The following is a 22508-nucleotide window of genomic DNA, read 5'->3' as shown; positions in this document are numbered from 1 at the left end:
CACTCTGAGCTATTTTTATGCGAGAAAGTCAAGTAACCGCAGCGTGGGTAGTCATTGCTGACAGGTCAGAAAGAATGGACAGCTAGTACTACTGTTTTCTTCTCTTGAAGAACAGACAAACATCCATCCTATAGGTAGGACTTCAGAGCTTTCTGGTGCCAGCTGATGGAAGTGCCTTTCATGCCACATTTGTGGAAGGAGGTTTTGTCTCTGTCTCAGGGTTTGCTGATGTCCATTACCTTGTAGATAATTTACTGACATCTTACGCTTGACCTCAAAATAGAAGTTGGAGATTCATGCTGTGGGTAAGAAAGTTGAGGACACGGGTGCTAGGTGGCTCAGTGGGTTAAGCCTCTGCCTTCGGCTCAGGTCATGGTCTCAGGGTCCTGGGATCGAGCCCTGTGCCAACCTCCCTGCTCCAGAGAAGAGTGCTTGTCCCTCTACTTTTGCCTCCTCCCCCATGCTCATGGTCTGTCTCTGTTTCTCTTTCTCTCTCTCCCTCAAATAAATAAATAAAATCTTTAAAAAAAAAACAAAACAAAACGTTGAGGACAAGTCAAAACACCTGATATAATTTAAGCAAGATCCTTGATAAACAAGTGGAATCAAGATATATAAAATTAATGTAGTTCCCACATAAGTATATTTAGTAGGTTAGATGTATGTTAATGTATCATTGCTGTGATTTGGTATATGTGGAAGATTTTGGAAAGCAAGCTGTGTGGCTTCAGAATTTCTAACGTTATTTTTAAGGCTGTTCTACACTTCATTTCCAGATAGATGATTAATAAATAGGAAAGTTGAGGTATAAAAAAAATTTGAAGACCGCTTATTCCACGTTTCAGTATGTAAATAATAAGTAGACAAATGCTGATAGAGTAAAACCTCAGTAGTTAGGGGGCTAATTGATGGAGTCTCTGTAAAATGTAATGTGTTTTTTTTTTCCACAAATTTTAGGGATTGCATTTTAAAATTGGGGTATAATGCACATACTATGCAGTTCAGCCATTTCAAGAGTGTAACTAAGTGATTTTTAATATATTCACCAAGCAGGGGTGTCTCAGTCCATTGAGCATCTGACAACAGCTCAGGTCATCACTTCCAGGTTCCGTGGGCTCAGGAGGGAGCCTGTTTCTCCTTCTCCCTCTGCCCCTCCCCATGCTCCCACTTTCTCTGTCTTTCAAATAAATAAAGAAAGAAAGAAAATATTTTAAAAATACATATTCACAAAGTGATAAAATCATCACCACTATCTTATTTCAGTACATTTCATTCCCCCAGTGGAAGTGCTATGCCCATTAGTAGCCATTCCCAATTCTCCCGTCCTCACAGTCCCTGGAAATCACTAATGTATTTTGTCTCTATGAATTTGCCTGTTCTGGACATTTCATAAAAATAGTGTATATGATACATTGTTCTTTATACCTGGCAACTTTGACTTAGCGTAGTGTTTTCAAAGTTCATCCAAGTTGCATGTTTGACTTAATGATGACAATAATATTCATTGAATGGGCATACCACATTTGTTTATTCATCAGTTGATAGACATTTGACTTGTTTCTACTTTTTTGGTTGCTGTGAGTAATGCTGCTATGAACATCCATGTATAAGACTTTATGCGAACATTTGTTTTTCACTTTTCTCGGGTCCCTCAGAGACGCTCTTGGGTCATAGGGGTACTCTATCCTTGACATTTTAAGGGACTGCAAAACTACTCCAAAATAGCCGAACCATTTTGTATTCCGTGAGAATGCACAAGATTTTCAATTTATCCACATTCTCTATTATTTTCTGTTTTGTGTTAGCCATTCTAGTGGGTGTGAAGTGGTATCTTATTATGGTTTTGATTTGCATTTACCTAATGATGTTGACCATATTTTCATGTGCTTTATTGCTCATTTGTATGTCTTTTTTGGAGAAATGTCTATCCTAATTTGCCTAGTTTTTAATTGGGTTGTCAGGTATGTGATTTGTAAATATATTCTTCCATTCTGTGGGATGTCTTTCACTTTCTTAAGGTGTCCTTTGATGCCCAAGAGTTTTTAATTGTGATGGAATCCAATTATCTACTTTTTTTTTCTTTTGTCACTTTAGCTCTTGGTGCCATATCTGTGAAACCATTGCTTAATCCAAGGTCTCAAAGATGTGATTCTGTGTTTCTTTCTAGGAATTTAATACTTTTACTCTTAATGTTTAGGCTGAGGATCCATTCAGACTTGTACGATTTGCAGTGAGGATCCAAATTCATTCCTTTACATGAGGATATTAAGTTTTCCTAGCACCATTTATTGAAAAGACTATTCATTCCTCCTTGAATTGTCTTGGCACCTTTGTAGTAAATCAACTGACCAAAAAATGTGATGGTTATTTCTGGATGCTCAGTTCCGTATCCCTTGAGCTGTATGTCTGTCCTTATAACCAGTTCCGTGCTATCTTAATAACTATCTTTGTAGTAGACTTTAAAATTTGGAAATAGGAATTCTTCAACTTTGTTCTCTTTTTCAAGATTGTTTGTCTAGTCTGTGTCCCATGTATGGCCATAAGAATTTTAAGTTCAGGTCATCGAGTTCTGGGGGCGGGGAGGGGGGAAAGTTGCCTAAAGTTTTGATAGAGATTGTGTTGAATTTTTGGGTCAACATGGGAAGAATTGCCATTTTAACTCTATTAAAGTCTTCAAATTTATGAGCAGGAGATATTTCCATTATTTAGGTGTCCTTTAATTTCAATAATTTTTTGTAGTTTTTAGTGTACAATTCTTGCATTTTCTAGATTAAATTGATTCCAAAGTATTTTACTCTTTTTGATGCTATTATAAGTTGAATTTTTTAAAAGATTTTATTTATTTATTTGACAGGCAGAAATCACAAGTAGGCAGAAAAGCAGGCAGAGAGAGAGGAGGAAGCAGGCTCCCTGTTGAGCAGAGAGCCTAATGTGGGGCTTGATCCCAGGACCCTGGGATCATGACCTGAGCCAAAGACAGAGGCTTTAGCCCACTGAACCACCCAGGTGCCCCATAAGTTGAATTATTTTTAAATTTTATTTTCAGGTTTATTGCTTAATATACAGAAATGTAGTTCATGTTTCCACTTTGATCTTGTATCCTGCATTATTTCTGAATGTATTTATCAGTTCTAGTGTTTTTTTTTATAGGTTCTTGAGAATTTTCTATATACAGCATTATTCATCTGCCAATAAGGATAGATTATTTCTCACTTTCTACTCTGGATGCTTTTTATTTCATTTCGTACCCGATTTTTCTGACTAACATACCCAGTTTGATGTTGAGGACATGTGGTGAGAGCAGTCACTCTTGGTTCATTCTAGGTCTTGGGGAAAAAGTTTTAACCTTTCACCATTAAGTCTAATGACAACTGTGGGTTTTTCATAGATATCCTTTGTTAGGTTGAAGCATTTCTCTTCTATTCATAGTTTACTTTTTCATGTTTTCTATCATGAAAGCGTATTGCCATTTGTAAAAATGGTTTCCTGCATGTACTGAGATGATAATGTGTGTTTTTGTCCTTTATTCTATTAATACAGTATATTACATTGATTGATTTTCAATGTGCATTGATTTTCACATTGAACAGACTTTCCAATTCTAGAACAAATCCCACTTGCTTGTGAACACCATGTATAATCATTTTCATACATTGTTGAATTTGGTTTGACAGTTATGTTGTGGAGGATATTAAGATCTACATTTCTAGAGAATATTGATCTTCGGTTTTCTTTTCTGTGATATCTTTGGTTTTGGTACTAATGTTGGTACTAGACTTACAGAAGGAGTTGGAAAGTGTTTTTTCTCCTTTTATATTTTGGAAGAGTTTGTGAAAAATTGATTTTAATTCTTAAAAGTTGAGTAGCATTTACCAGTGAAGTCATATGGTCTTGCGCTTTCTTTTGTGGAACCATTGAAAAAAAAAACCACATTTTTTACTATTAATTCAGTCTATTATAGTTATGTTCCAATTCCCTGTTTCTCTGTGAATCTAATGTAGTAGTTTGTGTCTTTTTAAATAAAATCTATACTTCCTTTAGCTCTTCTTTTTTTAAAGATATTTATTTATTTATTTATTTGAGAGAGGGAGGACGAGTGAGCAGGGGCGGCGCAGAGGGAATCTCAAGGTGCCTTTGTGCTGAAGGCAGTGCACCACACAGGGCTTGATCTCACCACCCCAAGATCATGACCCGAGCCAAAAATCATGAGTTGACACTTAACTGACTGAGCCACCCAGGCCCTGACTTCTTTAGATTTTCTAATTTGTTGTTGTACAATTGTTTGTGCTATTTTCTTTTCTTTTTATTTTTTTAAGATTTTATTTATTTATTTGACAGATCACAAGTAGGCAGAAAGGCAGGCAGAGAGAGAGGAGGAAGCAGGTTCCTCGCTGAGCAGGGAGCCTGATGTGGGGCTCGATCCCAGGATCCTGAGATCTGAGATCATGACATGAGCCGAAGGCAGAGGCTTTAACCCACTGAGCCACCCAGGCGCCCCTGTTTGTGGTATTTTCTTTTAAACCCTTTAGCTTCTGTAATATTCATGTTCTCTCTTTCGTCCCTTATTTTAACCATCGATGTCTTTTCTCTTATTCTGTCAGTTTAGTTGAAAGTTTATAAATTTTCCAAGACCCAGGTTTTACTTCATTGAGTTATCTCTTATTTTTCTATTGTTTATTTCATTGATTTCTGTTTTTTTTTTCCCTCCCTTCTACTTGCTTTGGGTTTAATTTCCTCTTTATTCCCCCAGCTTCTTTCTCTCTCTCTTTCTTTCTTTTTTTTTTTTTTTTTAAGATTTTATTTATTTATTTCACAGAGATCACAAGTAGACAGAGAGGCAGGCAGAGAGAGAGAAGGAGGCAGTCTCCCCACTGAGCAGAGAGCCTGATGCAGGGCTTGATCCCAGGACCCCAAGATCATGATGTGAGCCAAAGGCAGAGGCTTAACCCACTGAGCCACACAGGCGCCCCTTCCCCCTAGTTTCTTAAGGTGGAAGTTGGGTTGTTGCTTTGAGGTCTTTTGTAATACAGGTACTTGTAACTATATATTTTCCTCTAAGCACTGCTTTTGCTGTGTCCCATACTTTTGATACATTGTGTTTTCTTTGCAATGCTCTCAAAAAGTTTCCTAATTTCCCTTATGATTTCTGCTTTGACCCATTGATTCTTTAGTGATACACTGTTTATTTTCCACATATTTGTGAATTTCTTAAGGTTATCTTTGTTATTGATTTCTAATTTCATTTGCTTTGGATCACAGAAATTACCTTGTGTGATTTTAAATCTTTTACATTTATTGAGACTTTTTTTTTTTTTTTTTTTTTTTTTTTTTTTTTTTTTTCTGGTGCAAAAGGTACTTTCTCTATACAGCACAGGGACAGGATTGGGCACTGGGATTTTAAGGAATGACTGATTATATTTTTTCATTTAGTGGGGTTTAGGGATAATGTAAGTCTCTAAGGAATCTGTAAGTGACGTTTTCAGGACCTTGAGCGTCTAGCCATGGTTCAGATATGGTTATTTTCTTGGAGTATACTCCATATGCATTAGAGAAGAATGTACATTTTTCTGTTTTTGGACTAAGTGTTCAGTAGTTGTGTTAGTCTAAATGGTTTACAGTGCTAGGCAAGTCTTATCTTTTCTTGTTTATCTTCAACATAGTTGTCCTTTAATTACCGAAAGTGAGGAATTGAAGTCTGCAACTATTATGCTTGAATTGTCTATTTCTCACTTTGTTTCTGTCAGTTTCGACTTCATATATTATGGCTGCCATTACCAGTACATATGTTGATGGTTGTTATAACTCCTTAATGAACTGATTCTTCACTGTTTTATAATAACCTTTTTTGCCTCTTGCAAAACTTTTTGGCTTAAAGTCTATTTTGTCTGATACTAGCCCTCAATCTCTTATAATGGCTGTTTGTATGGTATATTTTTTTCCATCCTTTTACTTTTAATCCATTGTATCTTTGAATACAAAATATATTTGTTGTTGACAGCTTATAGCTGTAACACTTATTTTTTAAAAATCCATTCTTGGGGCACTTGGGTGGCTCAGTCATTTAGAGTCTGCCTTCGGTTTACCTCATGAACCCAGGGTCCTGGGATCGCGCCTCCCATTGGGCTCTCTGCTAGGCAGGAAGCCTGCTTCTCCCTCTCCCACTCCTCCTGCTTGTGTTTTCTCTCTCGCTGTGTCTCTCTCTGTCAAATAAATAAAATCTTCAAAAAATTATTTTAAAAATCCATTCTGTACATCTCTATCTTTAGATTGAATGGTTTAATTAATTTATATTTAATGTAATTATTGATCAGGGAAGATTTATAGCTGCCATTTTGTTATTTGTTTCCTATATTTCTTTTTTGTTTTTTTTTTTGTTTCCTATATTTCTATGTCCCTTTTTGGTGTTATTCTTCTATACTTCCAGTACTGCCCCCTTTTGCATTAATAAGTATTTTTTAATATGTCATTTAAATTAATATGCCTATATATAATTCTTTTCTAAGAATTTTCCTTGGGGATTGCAATTAATGTGTTTATTTATAAAGATCTAGGTCATATTAATGCAATAGCATACAAAAATGTGTTCTTATATAGCTTCATTTCCTCTTTCTTCCTTTGTGCTATCATGCAAATTATACCTTTATATATTGTACACACATCAACACAATTTATAACTACTCCTGACGTGGTTGATTTTTAAATCAGGTGGAGAAAAAGTTATAATAAAAATGTTTATGCTGTCTTTTATATTTACCTATGTAGTTACCTTTGTCGGTGCCTTTATTTTTTTCATGTGTATTCTCATTATTGTCTAATCTGCTTTCATTTCAGCCTGAAAGTCTTCCTTTAGATTTTTTTGTAAGACCGAGCAGTTAGTAATGAACTCTCTACTTTTGTTTATCTGGAATCTTCTTAATTTCTCCTTCATTTTTAAAAGCTATTTTTATTAACATATAATGTATTATTTGCCCCAGGGGTACAGATCTGAGAATCATCAGGTTTCTCCTTCATTTTTTTTTTTAAAGATTTTATTTATTTGTCAGAGAGAGAGAGGGAGAGCAAGCGAGCACAGGCAGACAGAATGGCAGACAGAGGCAGAGGGAGAAGCAGGCTCCCTGCCGAGCAAGGAGCCTGATGTGGGACTCGATCCCAGGACGCTGGGATCATGACCTGAGCCGAAGGCAGCTGCTTAACCAACTGAGCCACCCAGGCATCCCTCTCCTTCATTTTTTAAAGGATTGTTTTCCTAGATATGATTCTCAGTTGGCAGTCTTATTCTTTCAATACTTCCAATATGTTCTTTTATGACCTTCTGGCCTCCAATGTTTCTTTCTTTCTTTTTTTTTTTTAATTTTTTATTATTATGTTCAATTAATCAACATATAGTACATCATTAGGCCTCCAATGTTTCTAACGAGATATTAGTTTTTAATCTCACTGTCGATCTCTTGTATAAGATTAGTTACTTCTCTATTGAGATTTTCTTTTAAGATTTTATTTATTTATTTGATAGAGAGAGAGCACAAACGGGGGAGTGGCAGGCAGAGGGAGAGGGAGAAACAGGCTCCCCACCAAGCAGAGCTCTAAGGACTCTGGGATCATGACCTGAGCCAAGGGCAGATGCTTAACTGGCTGAGCCACCCAGGCCTCCATCTATTGTTTTTTTTCTTTCTTTCTTCTTCTTCTTCTTTTTTTTTTTTTTTTTTTTTTTTTTTGTCTTTTAACATTTTGATTATTATGTGTCTAACTGCACTCTGAGTTATCTGTCCTGGGGTTTGATGACCTTCTTAGACCTGTAGATTAACGCTTTCCATCAAATACAGGAAGTGTTTGGTCATTATTTCTTCAACTATTCTTTCTGTTTCTTTGTCCCTCTCTTTCATCTCTTTCTGTGACTCCTGTTAGGTGCATGTTGGTATACTTGGTGGTGTCCTTAGCAGTATCTGAGACTGTTAATGTTTTTTTTGTTTTTTTGTTGTTTTTTCCTTTCTGTTCCTGAGACTGGATATTCCCAACTGAATTATCTTCACGCTCATTGGCTCTTTCTTTTGTCTGCTCAGGTCTTCTGCTGAATACCTCTAGTGACTTTGTCATTTCGGTTACTGTACTTTTCAACCCCAGAATATCTACGTGGTAATTTCATGTAATTTTTATCTCATTATTGATAATATCTATGCACGGAAACATGGCTTTCATAATTTCCTTTAGTTTTTCAGACCTTGTTTTCTTTTGTTCCTTGAACATTTTTTTACAGTAGCAGATTTAAATCTTTGTCAATAAGTCCAGTATCTGAGCTTACACAGGGAGTTTCTGTTTGCTGCTTTATTTCCTAGGTATGGGTCTTTTTTTTTTTTTTTTCTGTCATGTTTAGTAATTTTTTGGCTGAAAAGTAGACATTTTAAATTGCATAGTGTTAACAGTTCTATAAATTAGGCCCTTCCCCTCTACCAGCTTGCTGTTTGTTTAGTAACTTTGTCGAACCAAGTCTCTAAAGTCTATATTATTTGTCATGTGTAGTCACTGAAGTTTCTGCTTGGCTAGCTTCATGATCGATTTAATTATTAGGTAGAGATTTTCTTGGTTGCCTGGAACTGATGAGTCCCATAGCCTCTGCTGGGGAGCATGTGAGCCTGTAGGGGGCATGCCTTCAACACTCAGTCAGGCAGATATGTATATCTGCCTTAGTCTTTACTTCCTGCTTGTCAGAGCTTCACATTTAATCACAGGTGAGAGCCCAGGGCCTTCTCAGGTCCTTCTTGAGCACGGACATGCACATAGGCTAGGTGTGCGTGTAATCCAGTGCATTTATACTCTAAGGAATAGGTGAGAGCATTTCACATCCCCTTACAAACTTTTCTTCCCCAACTTTCAGTTTCATTTCTTGTGGTTCATTGTTTGCCAACTGCTCTCCCCTGCCTCAGGTATCTGTGATGTTCAACAATTGTCTCTGATTGTTTTTGACAAATGCTCCTGGGAAAAAGGCTCTTTCCACTTGGCAAGCTCTGAACTAGGTATAATAAAGACCAGTGCTTCTGATTCCTTTTGCTTAAAATCAGGGGACAGAGCTAACACTCATGCAGTGGCTTCTCAACAAAACTACCTTATTGAAGAGTCTTGACACAACTTATAAGATACCACTAATTAGATTTCATTTGCCATCTGCTGCACTATCCTTGTCAGAGACCAGTGAAATGTAAATTTAGAACAGATGACAGAGTGAAAGGAGAAAACAACACCTTCCTGTAATTGTGGATACCCAGTCTATATCTTGGGGAAGGAAGGGGGCCTTGGTGTCTGAAGGACTGCTTCTGGCTTTCGGATAAAGGGATTGGCACTGAATAAATAAATGTGTACATTTCATTACCTAATTTTTTTTTTTTTTGTGGGGGGAACGATTTTCTTACTTTAAAGGAGGAGCAAGGAAGAAGAAAGCAGATATTATCTTATAGAGGAGAATTTTCCTGTGAACTATAACTTTGACAATTATTCTCTTTGATAGATGTAAAAGTTATATTAAATATGTTTAGATTGAAGTGTATATTTTAGTTGAAAATACACAGGAGATCAAAGATAATTTTTTTTTTCTGGTCTGTAAGACCTAGCTAGAAGGATGTTTTGATTTCTCATATTGATGAGATGATTCCCTGGATAAAATAATGGAACCAAGCTGCTAATGATAAATCTGTCTGATTTTATTCTGGGTCTTAGTGAAGATAAGCTAAAGCACCCCTTACTTCTGAGGGAGCTAGGCCATTGGAAAGGATTGAGCTTACTTCTTCATCAGTTAAAAGATAGGGATCTGACCGTGTCAGGGAGGAGCCATTCATACTATATCCATACTCAGTCATACCCTTTCTGAAAGTTAAATGTGCTCTGACCATACACCTATGCTTCCCAGGAACTAGAGATAAGAGAATTCATTCCTTTTTTTTTAATTCATTCATTCATTCACTCATTCTTTTATTCATTCACTATCAATTATGTGCCTGCCATGTTCCAGCAATTCTTCTTAGTGCTGAGGATACAGTAGTTGTAAGTTCCATGTCATCACTGAACCTATCCTCTAGTGGGAAGACTGAACACAAAGTCAACTAGAGGGGATTACAGACTAGGATGGCAGAGAGTGGTAAATGCAGTGATGAAAATGAAGTAAATGAGAACAGAGAGTAACAGGGTTGGGTGGAGGGGCATTGTGGGGGTGGGGGAGAAAGATGATCTCTGATAGCATGATATTTGTGCACCAATCTGAGAGAAAAAGTCATGCATATCTGGGAAAAGAGACTATCAGGTAGATGGAATAGCAAATGCAAACCTGAGGGTGAAGTGTGCCCTGAGCACAGAGAAGCTAGTGTGGGTTGAGTGAAGGGAGCCCCTGAGCCCCAGGAGGGGAAAACACAGTGAAAGATGAGAGTAGGCCTTCTGGGGCGGGTGCCCTTCAGAATGAGTTTGGAAGCCACTGGAGGGTTTTGAGCAGAGAAATCACAAGGGGGGACACCTGGGTGGCTCAGTGGGTTAAGCCTCTGCCTTCGGCCCAGGTCATGATCTCAGGGTCCTGGGATCAAGCCCTGCATCAGGCTTTCTGCTCAGCAGGGAGCCTGCTTCTGCCTCTCTCTCTGCCTGACTCTCTGCCTACTTGTGATCTCTCTCTCTCTCTCTGTGTCAAATAAATAAACAAAATCTTAAAAAAAAAAAAAAAAAGAAAAGAAATCACAAGGGTCTCAGGCAGTTGTATGCAGACTAGATGATGAGGACGGGGGATTGGCGTGATCAAAACCGGAAATAGTTGCGGGCACCTGGGTCACTCAGTGGGTTAAAGCCTCTGCCTTTGGCTCAGGTCATGATCCCAGGATCCTGGGATTGAGTCCCATATCAGGCTCTCTGCTCAGCAGGGAGCCTGCTTCCTCCTCTCTCTCTGCCTGCCTCTCTGCCTACATGTGACCTCTGTCTGCAAAAAAAATAAATAAAATCTTAAAAAAAAAGATATTAAGTAAAATGGAGGATTGAAATTATATACAGTATTGCCCCAATTTAAAAAAAAAAAAAACAGAAATAGTTGGGCTTTTGTAGTGGTGTAAGTAAGAGGCGATTGTGGCAGGGCAGTGACAGCGAAGGTGGTGAGCTGTACTTGGTTTCTGTGTATATTTTGAAGACAGAGCATGTGAGGTTGACTGGCAAATGAGATGACGGTCTGAAATAGGGAGGCATTGAATATGGGAGGTCACTAGAAGATATTTGGTTTTGGTCAGAGCGACCAAAGGAATGGGGGAGCTCGTTTCTAGAACAGAGAGAAGGTAGTCCTACTCCCTCTTTAGTTATGAAACCTAGTAAGCAGTTCCTTTGCTTTTTTTCTTTTTTAGCATCCTGAAATTGTGTGTGTGTGTGTGTTTGTGTGTGTGTGTGTGTGAGAGAGAGAGAGAGAAGTTCAGCGGAAGAATCCAAATGGGCTGCAAGGAATGGATAAAATTAAAGCCAACGCAAGACCTTTCCTGCAAGAAGTGGTTTGCAGGGACTCCTGGGTGGCTCAGTTGGTTAGGCATCTGTGTCTGCCTTCAGGTCATGATCCCAGGGTTCTGGGATCCAGACCCACATCAGGCTCCTTGCTCAGCAGGGAGCCTGCTTCTCCCTCTGCCTGCTGCTCCCTCCTGCTTATACTCTTGCTCTCTTTCTCTCCCGCACTCTCTTTCTGGCAAATAAATAAATAAATAAATCTTTAAAAAAAAAAAAAGAAAACGAAAAAGAAAAGAAAATGGTACAGAGTATGTCAACAGAGAATGAAGATAGCAAATGAGACAAAAAGAAGATATTAGAAGATTGTGTTTTGGGTAAAGAAATTTCCAGACTTCTAAACCACCTATGTTCAATTTGGTGAAAGACCAGGGGTCAAGTTCTTGCTGGTAATCATGTGATGCAGGATAGTTATGTACGCCTACACTGTCTCTTCAGGTGTGAAACGGAAGCTTTTGGGGGATGAAGTGATAAATACAACTTTTTTTCCTCTTTTATTTTAATTTTCCTTGTATGCTATACTGAGAGTCTCAAAAAAGAAAAAAAAAATTCCTCTATTGATGGTCTAATTTGTCTCTAAGCTTTTATATAACAAGTAGTTATAGAGAGTCATTAAATGTAGGGCGTGATGTTAAGGACTGCAGCACATTCAATAAACATACAAATTGGTTTTTCCTCCAGCGATTTATAATGTATATACGTCCTTCACTTAAGTGAAAGCTTAGGACAGTATTTGATGGTGATGCAAATATGAATGCTATGAAGAATTGCTCTTAAAAATCCAAATATTTATTGATCAGGAAATGTGTACTAACCATTTCGTGCTAAGTGTCTTCCATGCGTCACATCACTTAATTCTGAGGAAAAAAGGAAAGAAAACCCTGTGAGTTATCTACTAATTTTATCCTCAGGTAAAGATTGAGAGTCAGGGTCATTTCTTACCTGACATTGAGGAGTCTTTCATTAAGTGAAGTAAGTTATTTGGCCAACTTTACATAGTAAGGGGTAAGAACCAGACTTGAATGAACAGTCCGACTTCCGGGACTAGACCCATAAACTCTTCACCATTTTGTTTTCCTAAGGGATTTCAGAGGTTAGAGTAAGTGCTATGGATTGAAGTAGTCAAATTAAGACTCACGGAAGAGGCAGGGCTTGGGAAGTTCTCTGAAAGAGGGTTAGACTAAAAAAGAGAAAAAAATAATCAGATTTCAGACATGGTTCCGTGAGCAGTTGAGAGGATTTAATGGGTTGGCGAGCACAAAGTGTTGTGGGAACAACCAGGAAATCTGGCTTGCCTGTCACCATGGGTTTCGGTTGGGCGGTAATAAGAGGTTAAGTTGGATTAGTGAGCTGAAACCAGTTTGTAGATCTTGAATGCCAGCCAAAGTGGTTTACACATCCTCTTTGAGGTAATGGGAAGCCATTGAAAGAATTTGGATATCATTTTGGAATTATGTCAAATTGGGAGAGAAACATGATGAGAGATAGGAGAGGAGAAAGCCAGTGGGGAGGCCATGGCTGCAATTCAGGTAGGTGATAAATCTTGGACAATTTCTCTTCTTATGAATCTGTGTTTCAAAAAAATAAAACTGTACAGCCCACCTCCCTCCTCCCCTCCCCCCTTGTGTAGCTCCCTCTTTCTTTCTCTTTACTTTTGAAAGTTTTTTTTCTAAAATTACAGGTTTTTAAAGGAGAAAATCACCTTGGATAGAGATCATGTGTCCTAATCTTTTTTTTTTTTTCTTTTAACTTGACTGAGCCAAGCAAAATTAAGAAACTTGCCTAAGATCGCATGGTAACAAGTGTCAAAGCCAAGACTAAAATAAAATTTGTTTTCTGACTTTCTCTTCAGCACTGTAAGTGTTATCATTCCTTTCTCCACTTTCTCTTGCCAGGACTTCAAGGAAAAGGAACTCCAGTGTTCCCAGATAGTTCTCTCGCATTTCTTTTAACCCAGGATGTTCTTGGTGATCCTATTGCTTTTAGGAGATAAAGTTCATGTTTCCCAGCTACTGAAACTGACTTATAAGAAGTCATGATTTATAAGAAGTACATGTTTGGTCATTCAGTTGATCAAAATATGTTTCTCATATGTATTTGGTTTTTGTCCAGAGTTTCTGGCTCCGACAGCCCTGATAATTTCCTGTGATATGGGCTATATCTTGTTATAGCGTATCTTGTTATGTTAATGGACATGACTTTTGGACCCCACTCAGTGGCAGAGACTGATTGCCAGGAGAACCAGTCATGTGATTAGAGGATTGTAACTTAGAGTCTTATCCCCAGACCTCAGTGGAGGGAAAAGGGGCTGAAGGTTGAATCAGGCAACGGGCAAAGACTTAGTTAATTATGACCCTGCCTTGAAGCTTCTGTAGAGATTTCCAGGGATTGTTGGCCGACTGGCCTCAGAACTGTTAGCTGACCCTTCAGGTTAGTGAGCCTGTGGAGGCTAGAGAGGGCGGTGCCTTGGAGAAGGCCAGGAAGCTCTGTGCCCTTTCTCCATACCTTACCCTCTACGTCTCTTCATCTGGGTCTTATTTGTATCCTTTATCATATCCTTAATAAATTTGTAAACACAAGTGTTTCTCTGAGTTCTGTGAGCCCCTGTAGCAAATTAATCAAGCCTAAGGAGGAAGTCATTGGAACCTCCAGTCTGTAACTGGTAGGTCAGAAGCACAGGGAAGCCTGAGGCATGGGGGTGGGGGGGTATCTTGTAGGACTGTGGAATCTGATGCTATCTCTAGGTAGTGTCAGAACTGAGGTGAATTCTCAGATACCTTCTGGCCTTCTGAGAATTGCTTGGTGTTTTGTCTGGGGGAAACGCTCCCTTCTCTCCAGGTCAGAATTAGGTCCAGGAACCCATAAAGACCAATCAGCAGAAATAATTTTTTTACAAATAATTTTTTTACATCTGTTTTCCTTGCCTCAAGAGACTCATCTGGATTTTATTATACACCAGAGTTAAACACAGTGACATCCTCTGGAGAAAACAGAGAATCACCTTTCTGGCTACCTCTCCTAGCTAGCAGGGAAGGGAGGAGTTGTTATTCCCTGGAGATAACTTTTGGCTTGATGAACTCATCAGGGAGATGTAAATGCATGGTCTGCTTTCTGGTCCATAAGGAAAAATGACCTTAAACTGAAATAAGTCTCTGAGGCGTAGAAAAAGAGAGCTACGAATTCTTTCCATGCAGGAAGAGAAACCTGGGGTGTTATTTAATCTCCTGGCCCACTAAAGAACCCTAATTTCTGAGCGTCCTTGGGAGGTCTCAGCTCTAAACTTCTTCATCAACTCTTGCATTTAGGAAAAGAGAATAGAACTCCCACAGCCATTTTATTTTTTTAAAAAATTATTTTTCTCAGTGGTAATGGTTTTGAGCTTTACATGGAATTTTTTCATCAAAGGTTTCTCCCAAACAAGGAAAGTACAGTGACTTTTAATCCAAAGCAGACAGCAGCAGTACAGAGGCCCCTGCCAAGAGAGAGATGATAGGAAAAATCAATATCCCATAATTAAATCTGTTGAATTGACAGTGAAAAAAAAAAAAAAGTCACAGTTTTAATTTAGATATTGGCTGCCCAGAGAAGAAAGATTCTGACAGCGGTAAAATGGAGAGTTGGGTTTCATTTATTCCTTAGATGATGATGATGAGTTCCCCACCACATGCTGATCAGCATGCTGAGTTGGGGCTAAGACATTAACAGAACAAGATGTACCCGATGTCTGCCTTGTGCTGCCCCTCGATGATAACCCTTAGACTACATTCTTAGGAGGGCATGTTCACTGCCGTATTCGTCAGGAGAAGAGTAGTATCTGACGTGTAGAAGATGTTGTGATAATAAATATTTGATGAATTAATGACTATGTTTTGATACAATACTTTTCTCTTTTGAATATAACTTTATACCTTATCCTAACTTGTCAAGTAGGCAGTGTCCATCAATCCTTCTTTTCTTTTTTTTTTAATTTTTTTTTAAAGATGTTATTTATCTATTTGACAGAGAAACACAGCAAGAGAGGAAACACAAGCAGAGGGAGTGGGAGAGGGAGAAGCAGGCTTCCTGCTGAGCAGGGAGCCTGGTGAGGGGCTCGATCCCGGGACCCCGGGATCATGACCTGAGCCAAAGGCAGATGCTTAACAACTGAGCCACCCAGGCACCCCAATCCTTATTTTCTTGATTGTCTTTGTCAGGAAATGAGTGTTAAATTTATTTTTTTTAAGGATTTTTTTTTTCTTTTTAAACATGAGGGAGATAATCATTAGTTCTTGGTTTTTAAATTTTTTTCTTTTATAATTTCCCACTCTCACACCTTTTGGCAAAGACTGTTAATGGATTTTAAATCTCAGAAATTAAAGAAATCCTTCTTACTCACACCTGTTAAGTAATGTGATGTGGTCCAAAAGGCGAGCCAGTTGTAATAGGTGAATTCCGGGGGTTGTTGGTCCGCTGGTCTCAGAACTGTTGGCAGAGGCTAAGGTTTGCTGTTGATATGCATGTGTTTGACAAATCCTTCCCAGATACTTGATATCAAGACACAGCTTTAGAAACCTCAACCTTGGTATTAACTGTTTCAGTGGAAGTGATACCTATTTTTATGGAATCACTTGTATATGGGATCAAATGCTGTGTAGATAAGTGAATTAACTGGTTATGTATTCTTTTTTTTTTAAGATTATTATTTATTTGACAGAGAGAGAGATCACAAAGGCAGAGAAGCAGGCAGAGAGAGGAAGGGAAGCAGGCTCCCTGCTGAGCAGAGGGGCTCAATCTCAGGAGCCTGGGATCATGACCCAAGCCAAAGGCAGAGGCTTTCACCCACTGAGCCACCCAAGTGCCCCTGGTTATCTATTCTTGATTTAGACAAGTGATATTATGAGGCTCACTCTGTTTGCCAGTCTGGCCCACCCCTTAATTTGGTATGATTTCATATTTTTTAAAATTTTTAAAAAAAGATTATTTATCTATCTATTTATGTATTTAGAGAACATGCCTGCATGTGCAGTAAGTAGGGGGAGGCGCAGAAGGAGAGAGGGAGAGAGAATCTCAAGCAGACTCTGCTTTGTGCGGAGATTATGACCTGAGCTGAAATCAAGAGTTGGAAGCTTAACCGACTGACCCACACAGGTGCCGCTACCCTGGTCTGATTTCAGCTGAACTTGTCCTCCCCTTGTTACCTTTTAAATTGTTCCTTTGGGTGTTTGAATAGTATTATGAAACCAGACTTGTCAAAATAAGCTAGAGAAAACACATTTTCATTTTAATTCTGTATTGGTTTGCAAATGAAATCATGTGAAAGTGATACAAGACTGGGGAAAGTGGAGTGGTGGGGGGAGGCGCATCCAGACTTTTGGCGCTGGGGCTGCTCCTGGTGAGATGCTAGCATGTGATCCAGGTTCCTGAAATTGTGGACATTGTAGACCTTTATAACATACCTGAGTTCCGTGTGAGTGTTAATTTTCTTTCTTTCCTCAAGTTTTGGTAGAAAACACTGCATCTCACACTAAAAAGTATGCCTACAGATTCCTTGGGGGGAGGGGTCTTGTTAAAATGCAGATTCTGGGGTAGGACCCAAATTTCTGCATCTCTAACAAGCTCCCAGGTTGGTGACCGTACTTGGAGAAACAAGGACATAAAGACCCAACTGGTTTGGATTTGGACTAACGTAGGTTCAAGGGTCGACTGTGTATAACTTTCTTCTTGAAGAAGTTGACATTTGAACCCAGGTCAGTTCACCTGGACCATCTTTTGGAGACTTCAAGTTCTCCTGTGCCTCGGCTCTGGGATGGTCAGACCTTTAGGGATGCACTGCTGGGTGTCAGAGGTGTTGAGGCACACCTAAGTTTAGTCTCTTCTGTTCCCCTGCTCTCTGGATTGTTGACTCTGAGCATTTTGCATGACAAAAAAATACCCTATGCTAACATGTCCTTGGCAACTCTGATCGTCTACAGCTTCACAGCAACCATGTTCTTCAAATGAAGCTGCCGTTGGTTTTCTCTTTTTCTCTAGCCAAGCAGCGTTTATTTAGAAAGCTCTGGGTGCAGTGTCTGGCTGATAGTGCCTCATGCTGTTCTGCCTTATTCCTGAAGCTTCCATGCGTCTCTTTACCTTTATAAATATTCTCCTCTTGCATCCATGCTGCCTCCTGTTACTCGGATGTGCAGGGAATGGTGAAGATGTTTGCTAAGTCTCCAACACACGGCTTCTCTTCAGCTGGCTCTGCTGGGGGCCATGGAGATGATCAAGCCAGACGTCATTCATTCAGTCTGATGGGCCCCGTCTCTCCATTTATCAGTCACGGATGGTTGAGGGATTTTTGAATCATTTTACCTGACCGAAGTTAGATAGATTCTCATTTAAGAAGAGAATTGCTTTTCCTCCTTCTCTCTGACTTGTGGTCCTTTCTGTGTATTAGGGGTCCTGGTTGTTCAGTCAAGACTCTTAGCTATATTACTTGTTTCCCTGTCTCTGGCCAGGGTGATCCCTATTCTTAGCACATAGGAAAATATGTAATTAATGCTAAAAGAATGAATTCTAGTGACGCCATTTGCCTTTTGGTTGTTTGACTTTTGAGACCATTCTTTATCTGGGGTGCCATGCTCCCAATCAGTGACCTCTTAGGACTACTGCCACTGGTTCCCTGTTTATTTATTTTTTTATTTATATTTTTAAAGATTTTATTAATTTATTTGACAGAGAGAGGTCACAAGGAGGCAGAGAGGCAGCAGAGAGAGAGAGAGAAACAGACTCCCCGCTGAACAGAGAGCCTGTTGCTGGGCTCAATCCCAGGACCCTGAGACCATGACCTGAGCCAAAGGCAGAGGCTTTAACCCACTGAGCCACCCAGGCGCCCTGATTCCCTATTGAATAGCTTTAGCTGAGATGCTTGTGTTTGACCATATTTTCAGGAGATCGGAGGCCTTTTTTCCCCCATAGGAAAAAGTATGGCCTGCCAAACACCACAGGTTTAAGACTTCCTGGACACAGGATGTTAATGCCTGAAAAAACAGGTGCCGAACATGTATGTAAAAGCAGTAAGTGGTAGAAACAGGCAGGCTGGTGGGAAGGTACACGTCCCACCTAAAACATTCAAAGTCAGTGTGAAACAGGGCAAATTTTGGCCCACATCCTACCTTGGAAACACCTTTCAGAATTTGAGATCTGGCTTTGAGGGGACCAACTGCTCCAGATTTCCGGAAACTGAGGGGTTCTCGGGGAGGTAGCATTTTCAGAGCTAAAACTGAAACGTTCCTGGACAAACCAGATGGTTTTTCACCCAAGCTCTAGCATGTTCAGTGCATATGAGCATTGTCTTAAACTAGACTGTAGTTAAACTAAAGCTTTAAATATAGGGAAGACTTGTTGGATCAATTAGTGTCACCTATTAGAACCATAAAGAAGTGTTTCTTCTTTTTTTTTTTTTTTTCTTTTTCCTCTGTAAGTTTGCAGTTTTCAAAAAGTAGCAATGCTCACTCTTTTATTCTTATAAGCAAAGCAGGACTTTAAACTCTATTTGAGGGATGACCCCTTTTCAGAAATTAGAGGCACTGAATTTATTGCCAGCCAGTCATAGCTGCCCATCTGCTAATTCTCTCCACATAGTGGGAGCAGCTGTCATTTCAGAAACACTACAGTAGATAATAAGATTGGGTACGTTTCATCTTCAAATGCTTAAAACAAATCTCTGGGAAGAACAGCGGCAGTTTCTCTGACTACATGAATCTCTGATATTATTAACACAAAATGCCAAATGGATTTGGAGATTGGAAGCAAATGGATTTGCTTTAAAAGGAAAAGCACTCAAGTTACGTGTAGTACATATTGTGATAATCTGCGCTTGCATAGATACAGGGACTGCTGTAGCAATAGGCAGACCCAGAGATACTCTCCAAATCATAGCCATGCAGAGAGCCCTGAGTACAAATACAAACACATGGGCTTCCAAATCCACACAACCTATGGGTACAAAGGGAATGAATGCATCGCTCTCTCCATACCCTGCACAACAAAATTTACCCAAAGATGATGGCTTTCCTCCATCTTACATGGGTCATTTCTCCAAATCCACATAATTAGATAATCTCAGATGCCATCCACCAGCCCCCTCTGCACTGTTTAACAGCCTGAAGTCCAATTAAAAATTTACATTGTTACTGCCTCAGAATTTTTTTTCTTAGATTGATTCTTTTCTTTTTAGTCTCATAGCTTCCACCTCTAAGTCTGCTCAAGTGAGCTGGTCATTGGACCACAGCCTCTTGTTTGGGGTTCCTAGCCAATAGGATCCCTTCCAATCAACCTGTATAGAGCTCCTTCATTATTCTACATAATGAAAAAAAATTAGGGTGAGGTGAGCAACCAATGAACGTTGCTCATGTGTTGCTGTGCATCCCTGAGCCTTCTAGATGGGGACAAAGATGTAAATTTAGATAGAGATGGGGATGCGCATATGGATAGAGGTATGGGCATGACCTAAAGAGAGGCACAGGTAGAGAGAGAGTTCTGTAGATATTTCCCCATGGAAATATCATTTCATTTGATCTTCAGCATAATTCGGGGAAGTGGGCTACACATATTTTTATATTTTTTGCCTATGAGGCTGTTGACTCTCAAAGAGAATCCCAAATCCCATATCCAGCGATAGGACTGTGAGTTGGGAGTCGTCCTCTTAACCCTAATCCAGGGCTTATTGTGACTGCAACACAAGCTTTACTTTTTTCTACTTTTGCTGTGAGCATTTTCTCATGTAGACATTGTCCCCACACATGTTCTCCACAGAGTCATTGTCCGCACACATGTTCTCCAAGGAGCACATGGAAAGAGAGAGTTGACATGGAAGTGATGGTTACTGGATATATACATTGCCTGCATTTTCATTTATACAGATGGAAGTGCTTTTAAAGGGTCTTACTGATTTCATCACTTTTGATGTTACTAAGAAAAAAACACAAATCCCCAGTGTTGATGAGAAACCAGGTCCAGGCAAGGAGAATCACAGAGCGGTTCGTATCCCAGGGCTCAGGGATGTTGTGCCTGCGAGTACCTTGATTTGAGAAAAGAAATTCATTTAAACACAGCAAATACGCTCAGGACCAAGTCTGGGACAACTGCTTCTTTCCGCTGCTATCACTGTTCAAGATCTCCTTTATGTCTTACCTCCATCCCTGGTCGCCAGGCAGAACAGATAAGCCCTATTTCTAGATGCCATTGCTATTAAAAAGAGGGAGGGAGAAAAAAAATAGCAAGAAAAGGACAAAAAAATCACAAAAGAAGGTGAAAAAAACCTACTATTTCTCAAGTCAAAATATTTTAATGGTGAGATCAGGATAAATGATTAATGTAAAGATTTTTAGTTTCTAGCGATCTGTAAGAGGAGGCTGACAAGCACCAAGAAACTAATATTTAAAGATAATTTCAGAAACACGAAGACGAGAAAGTGGTGAAAGAGGGAGGCTGAACCTTTTTCCTTCCACCTCCAAGATTCATTGAAAATAGTGATTAAATAAAAACCACAGAAAACGTATCTGGTTCTACATTTAAGTGCTAGTGCATTTATTCCTTCCAAATTATTTACCGAATACTGATTTTAGCAGTTACTATGTTAGGGTTTTGATGGTAACAAAGCACTGTTCCGGCCCCCAGGAGGCTCACCGTCCAAGGAAAGAGAGGTAAAAATAACTAAATAACAGTAAAACCCCGCCCAAAGTGGTTTATGAGAGACTCTGATTAAGGGGAACTCGGGCAGGTCTTGTAACTAATAGGAGCAGAAGGGAGTGGCCTGGCAAAGGGACAGCGGACAGGGTTGCTCTGAGGGATCTGTGACCTGTTGGAAAGACCTGATGTGCGGAAGGACTAGGGCTGCAGGAGATGTGGCCTGGGCGTGGGGGATGCCGGGCTGCCTCCCCTCCATTCGTGGTGTCTCTCCTATTAGCTCTCCTGAGTAAATAGCATCGTCGCAGGCCTGCTGGGGGCCTCCCCGAGCTTGGGCTGGCTGCACTTGGTCATTTCAGAGCATCTCTTTTGTTGGATGACCTGACAGCTCAGCGTCTTGGCTTCCCCCTGAATCACCAGCCGCGCTCTCATAACGAGCTGCGTCGACTTTGTAAAGTGACTTGATGCTTTCCAGTGTGGACATCTCCGTTTCCCAAAGGAGGGGACGGATGACTCCGCTCATGTGTCATGATGTCTTCGCAAAAGATACCCGGGCTCTCTGGGTAAAGGTCAAGTGTGCAGCGCCACGTGTATGGATAAGACGGGAGAAAGAGCTGTATGCTTTCTCAGAGGCAAACAGCCCTGGGTATGCAGCCTAGCTCTTAATTATGGGATCTTGGGCCATTTTTGTAATCATTTTGAAATTCTAGTCTCTTCACTGGGATGCAGTACTATCTACCTGGCAGACTTATTGGACCAGCCGGAAATAGTGTATATAACGCACCCGATGTGACAGTTTGAGCTCAACTTAATTATTTGTAGAATTGAAGGTCCCAGAGCCCAGAAAAATGTATCGAACTCATTCTCTGTAGATGCATGTAACGGGGAACTATCATTACCCAAACTTTGTCCTGAAACGGCGATAACCCAGTAGCAAGTCAAATATGGCTCCCATTTCTTTTTGGGGCCTGGGAATAATCCCAACCCTTGGGGAGCTTGAATGACAGATCCGCAGCTTTCTGGACATCTGCAATGGATGCCAATTGGGCAGAAGTCAGAGGGACGCGGGATTCATTAGTTTGTTTGTCTTGTCGAGCTCTATTTTCTCGAGTTATTTTCTTCTCGACGAGTATTTATTTGCTCCTTGTTTGTTCCCGCAGCCACAGATGCTCACTGAAAGGGGAGGATTTGAACAGACAGTGGCTCTCTCCCAGCGCTCGTCTCCAGCCAACGATCTACCACGCCAAAGGGCTCCTGTACTACCTGAGCAGTGTTGGCCGAAGTCCCAGGGTGAGTCACTTCCTTCTGCCTCCACACTCTTGGCTGGTTCCTTCTATCTTTCACGAGGAAGCTTA

The 22508-nt window shown here is 39.9% G+C and overlaps 1 protein-coding gene across 1 annotated transcript in view; it reads left to right on the top strand.

Annotated features, from left to right (window-relative positions):
* AGBL1 (AGBL carboxypeptidase 1) overlaps positions 1-22508 on the top strand; it is a 527687-nt gene that overhangs the window by 374428 nt on the left and 130751 nt on the right. Inside the window, exon 19 of the mRNA XM_059180043.1 lies at positions 22314-22443. Within this exon, the coding sequence (XP_059036026.1) occupies positions 22314-22443 (130 nt within the window). The remainder of the gene's footprint in view (positions 1-22313; positions 22444-22508) is intronic.

The sequence above is a fragment of the Mustela lutreola genome, chromosome 7 (assembly GCF_030435805.1).
Source record: "Mustela lutreola isolate mMusLut2 chromosome 7, mMusLut2.pri, whole genome shotgun sequence".
NCBI classification, from domain to species: Eukaryota; Metazoa; Chordata; class Mammalia; order Carnivora; family Mustelidae; genus Mustela; species Mustela lutreola.
The sequence above is the reverse complement of the archived record's forward strand: the minus strand, read 5'-3'. Positions and strand labels throughout refer to the sequence as shown.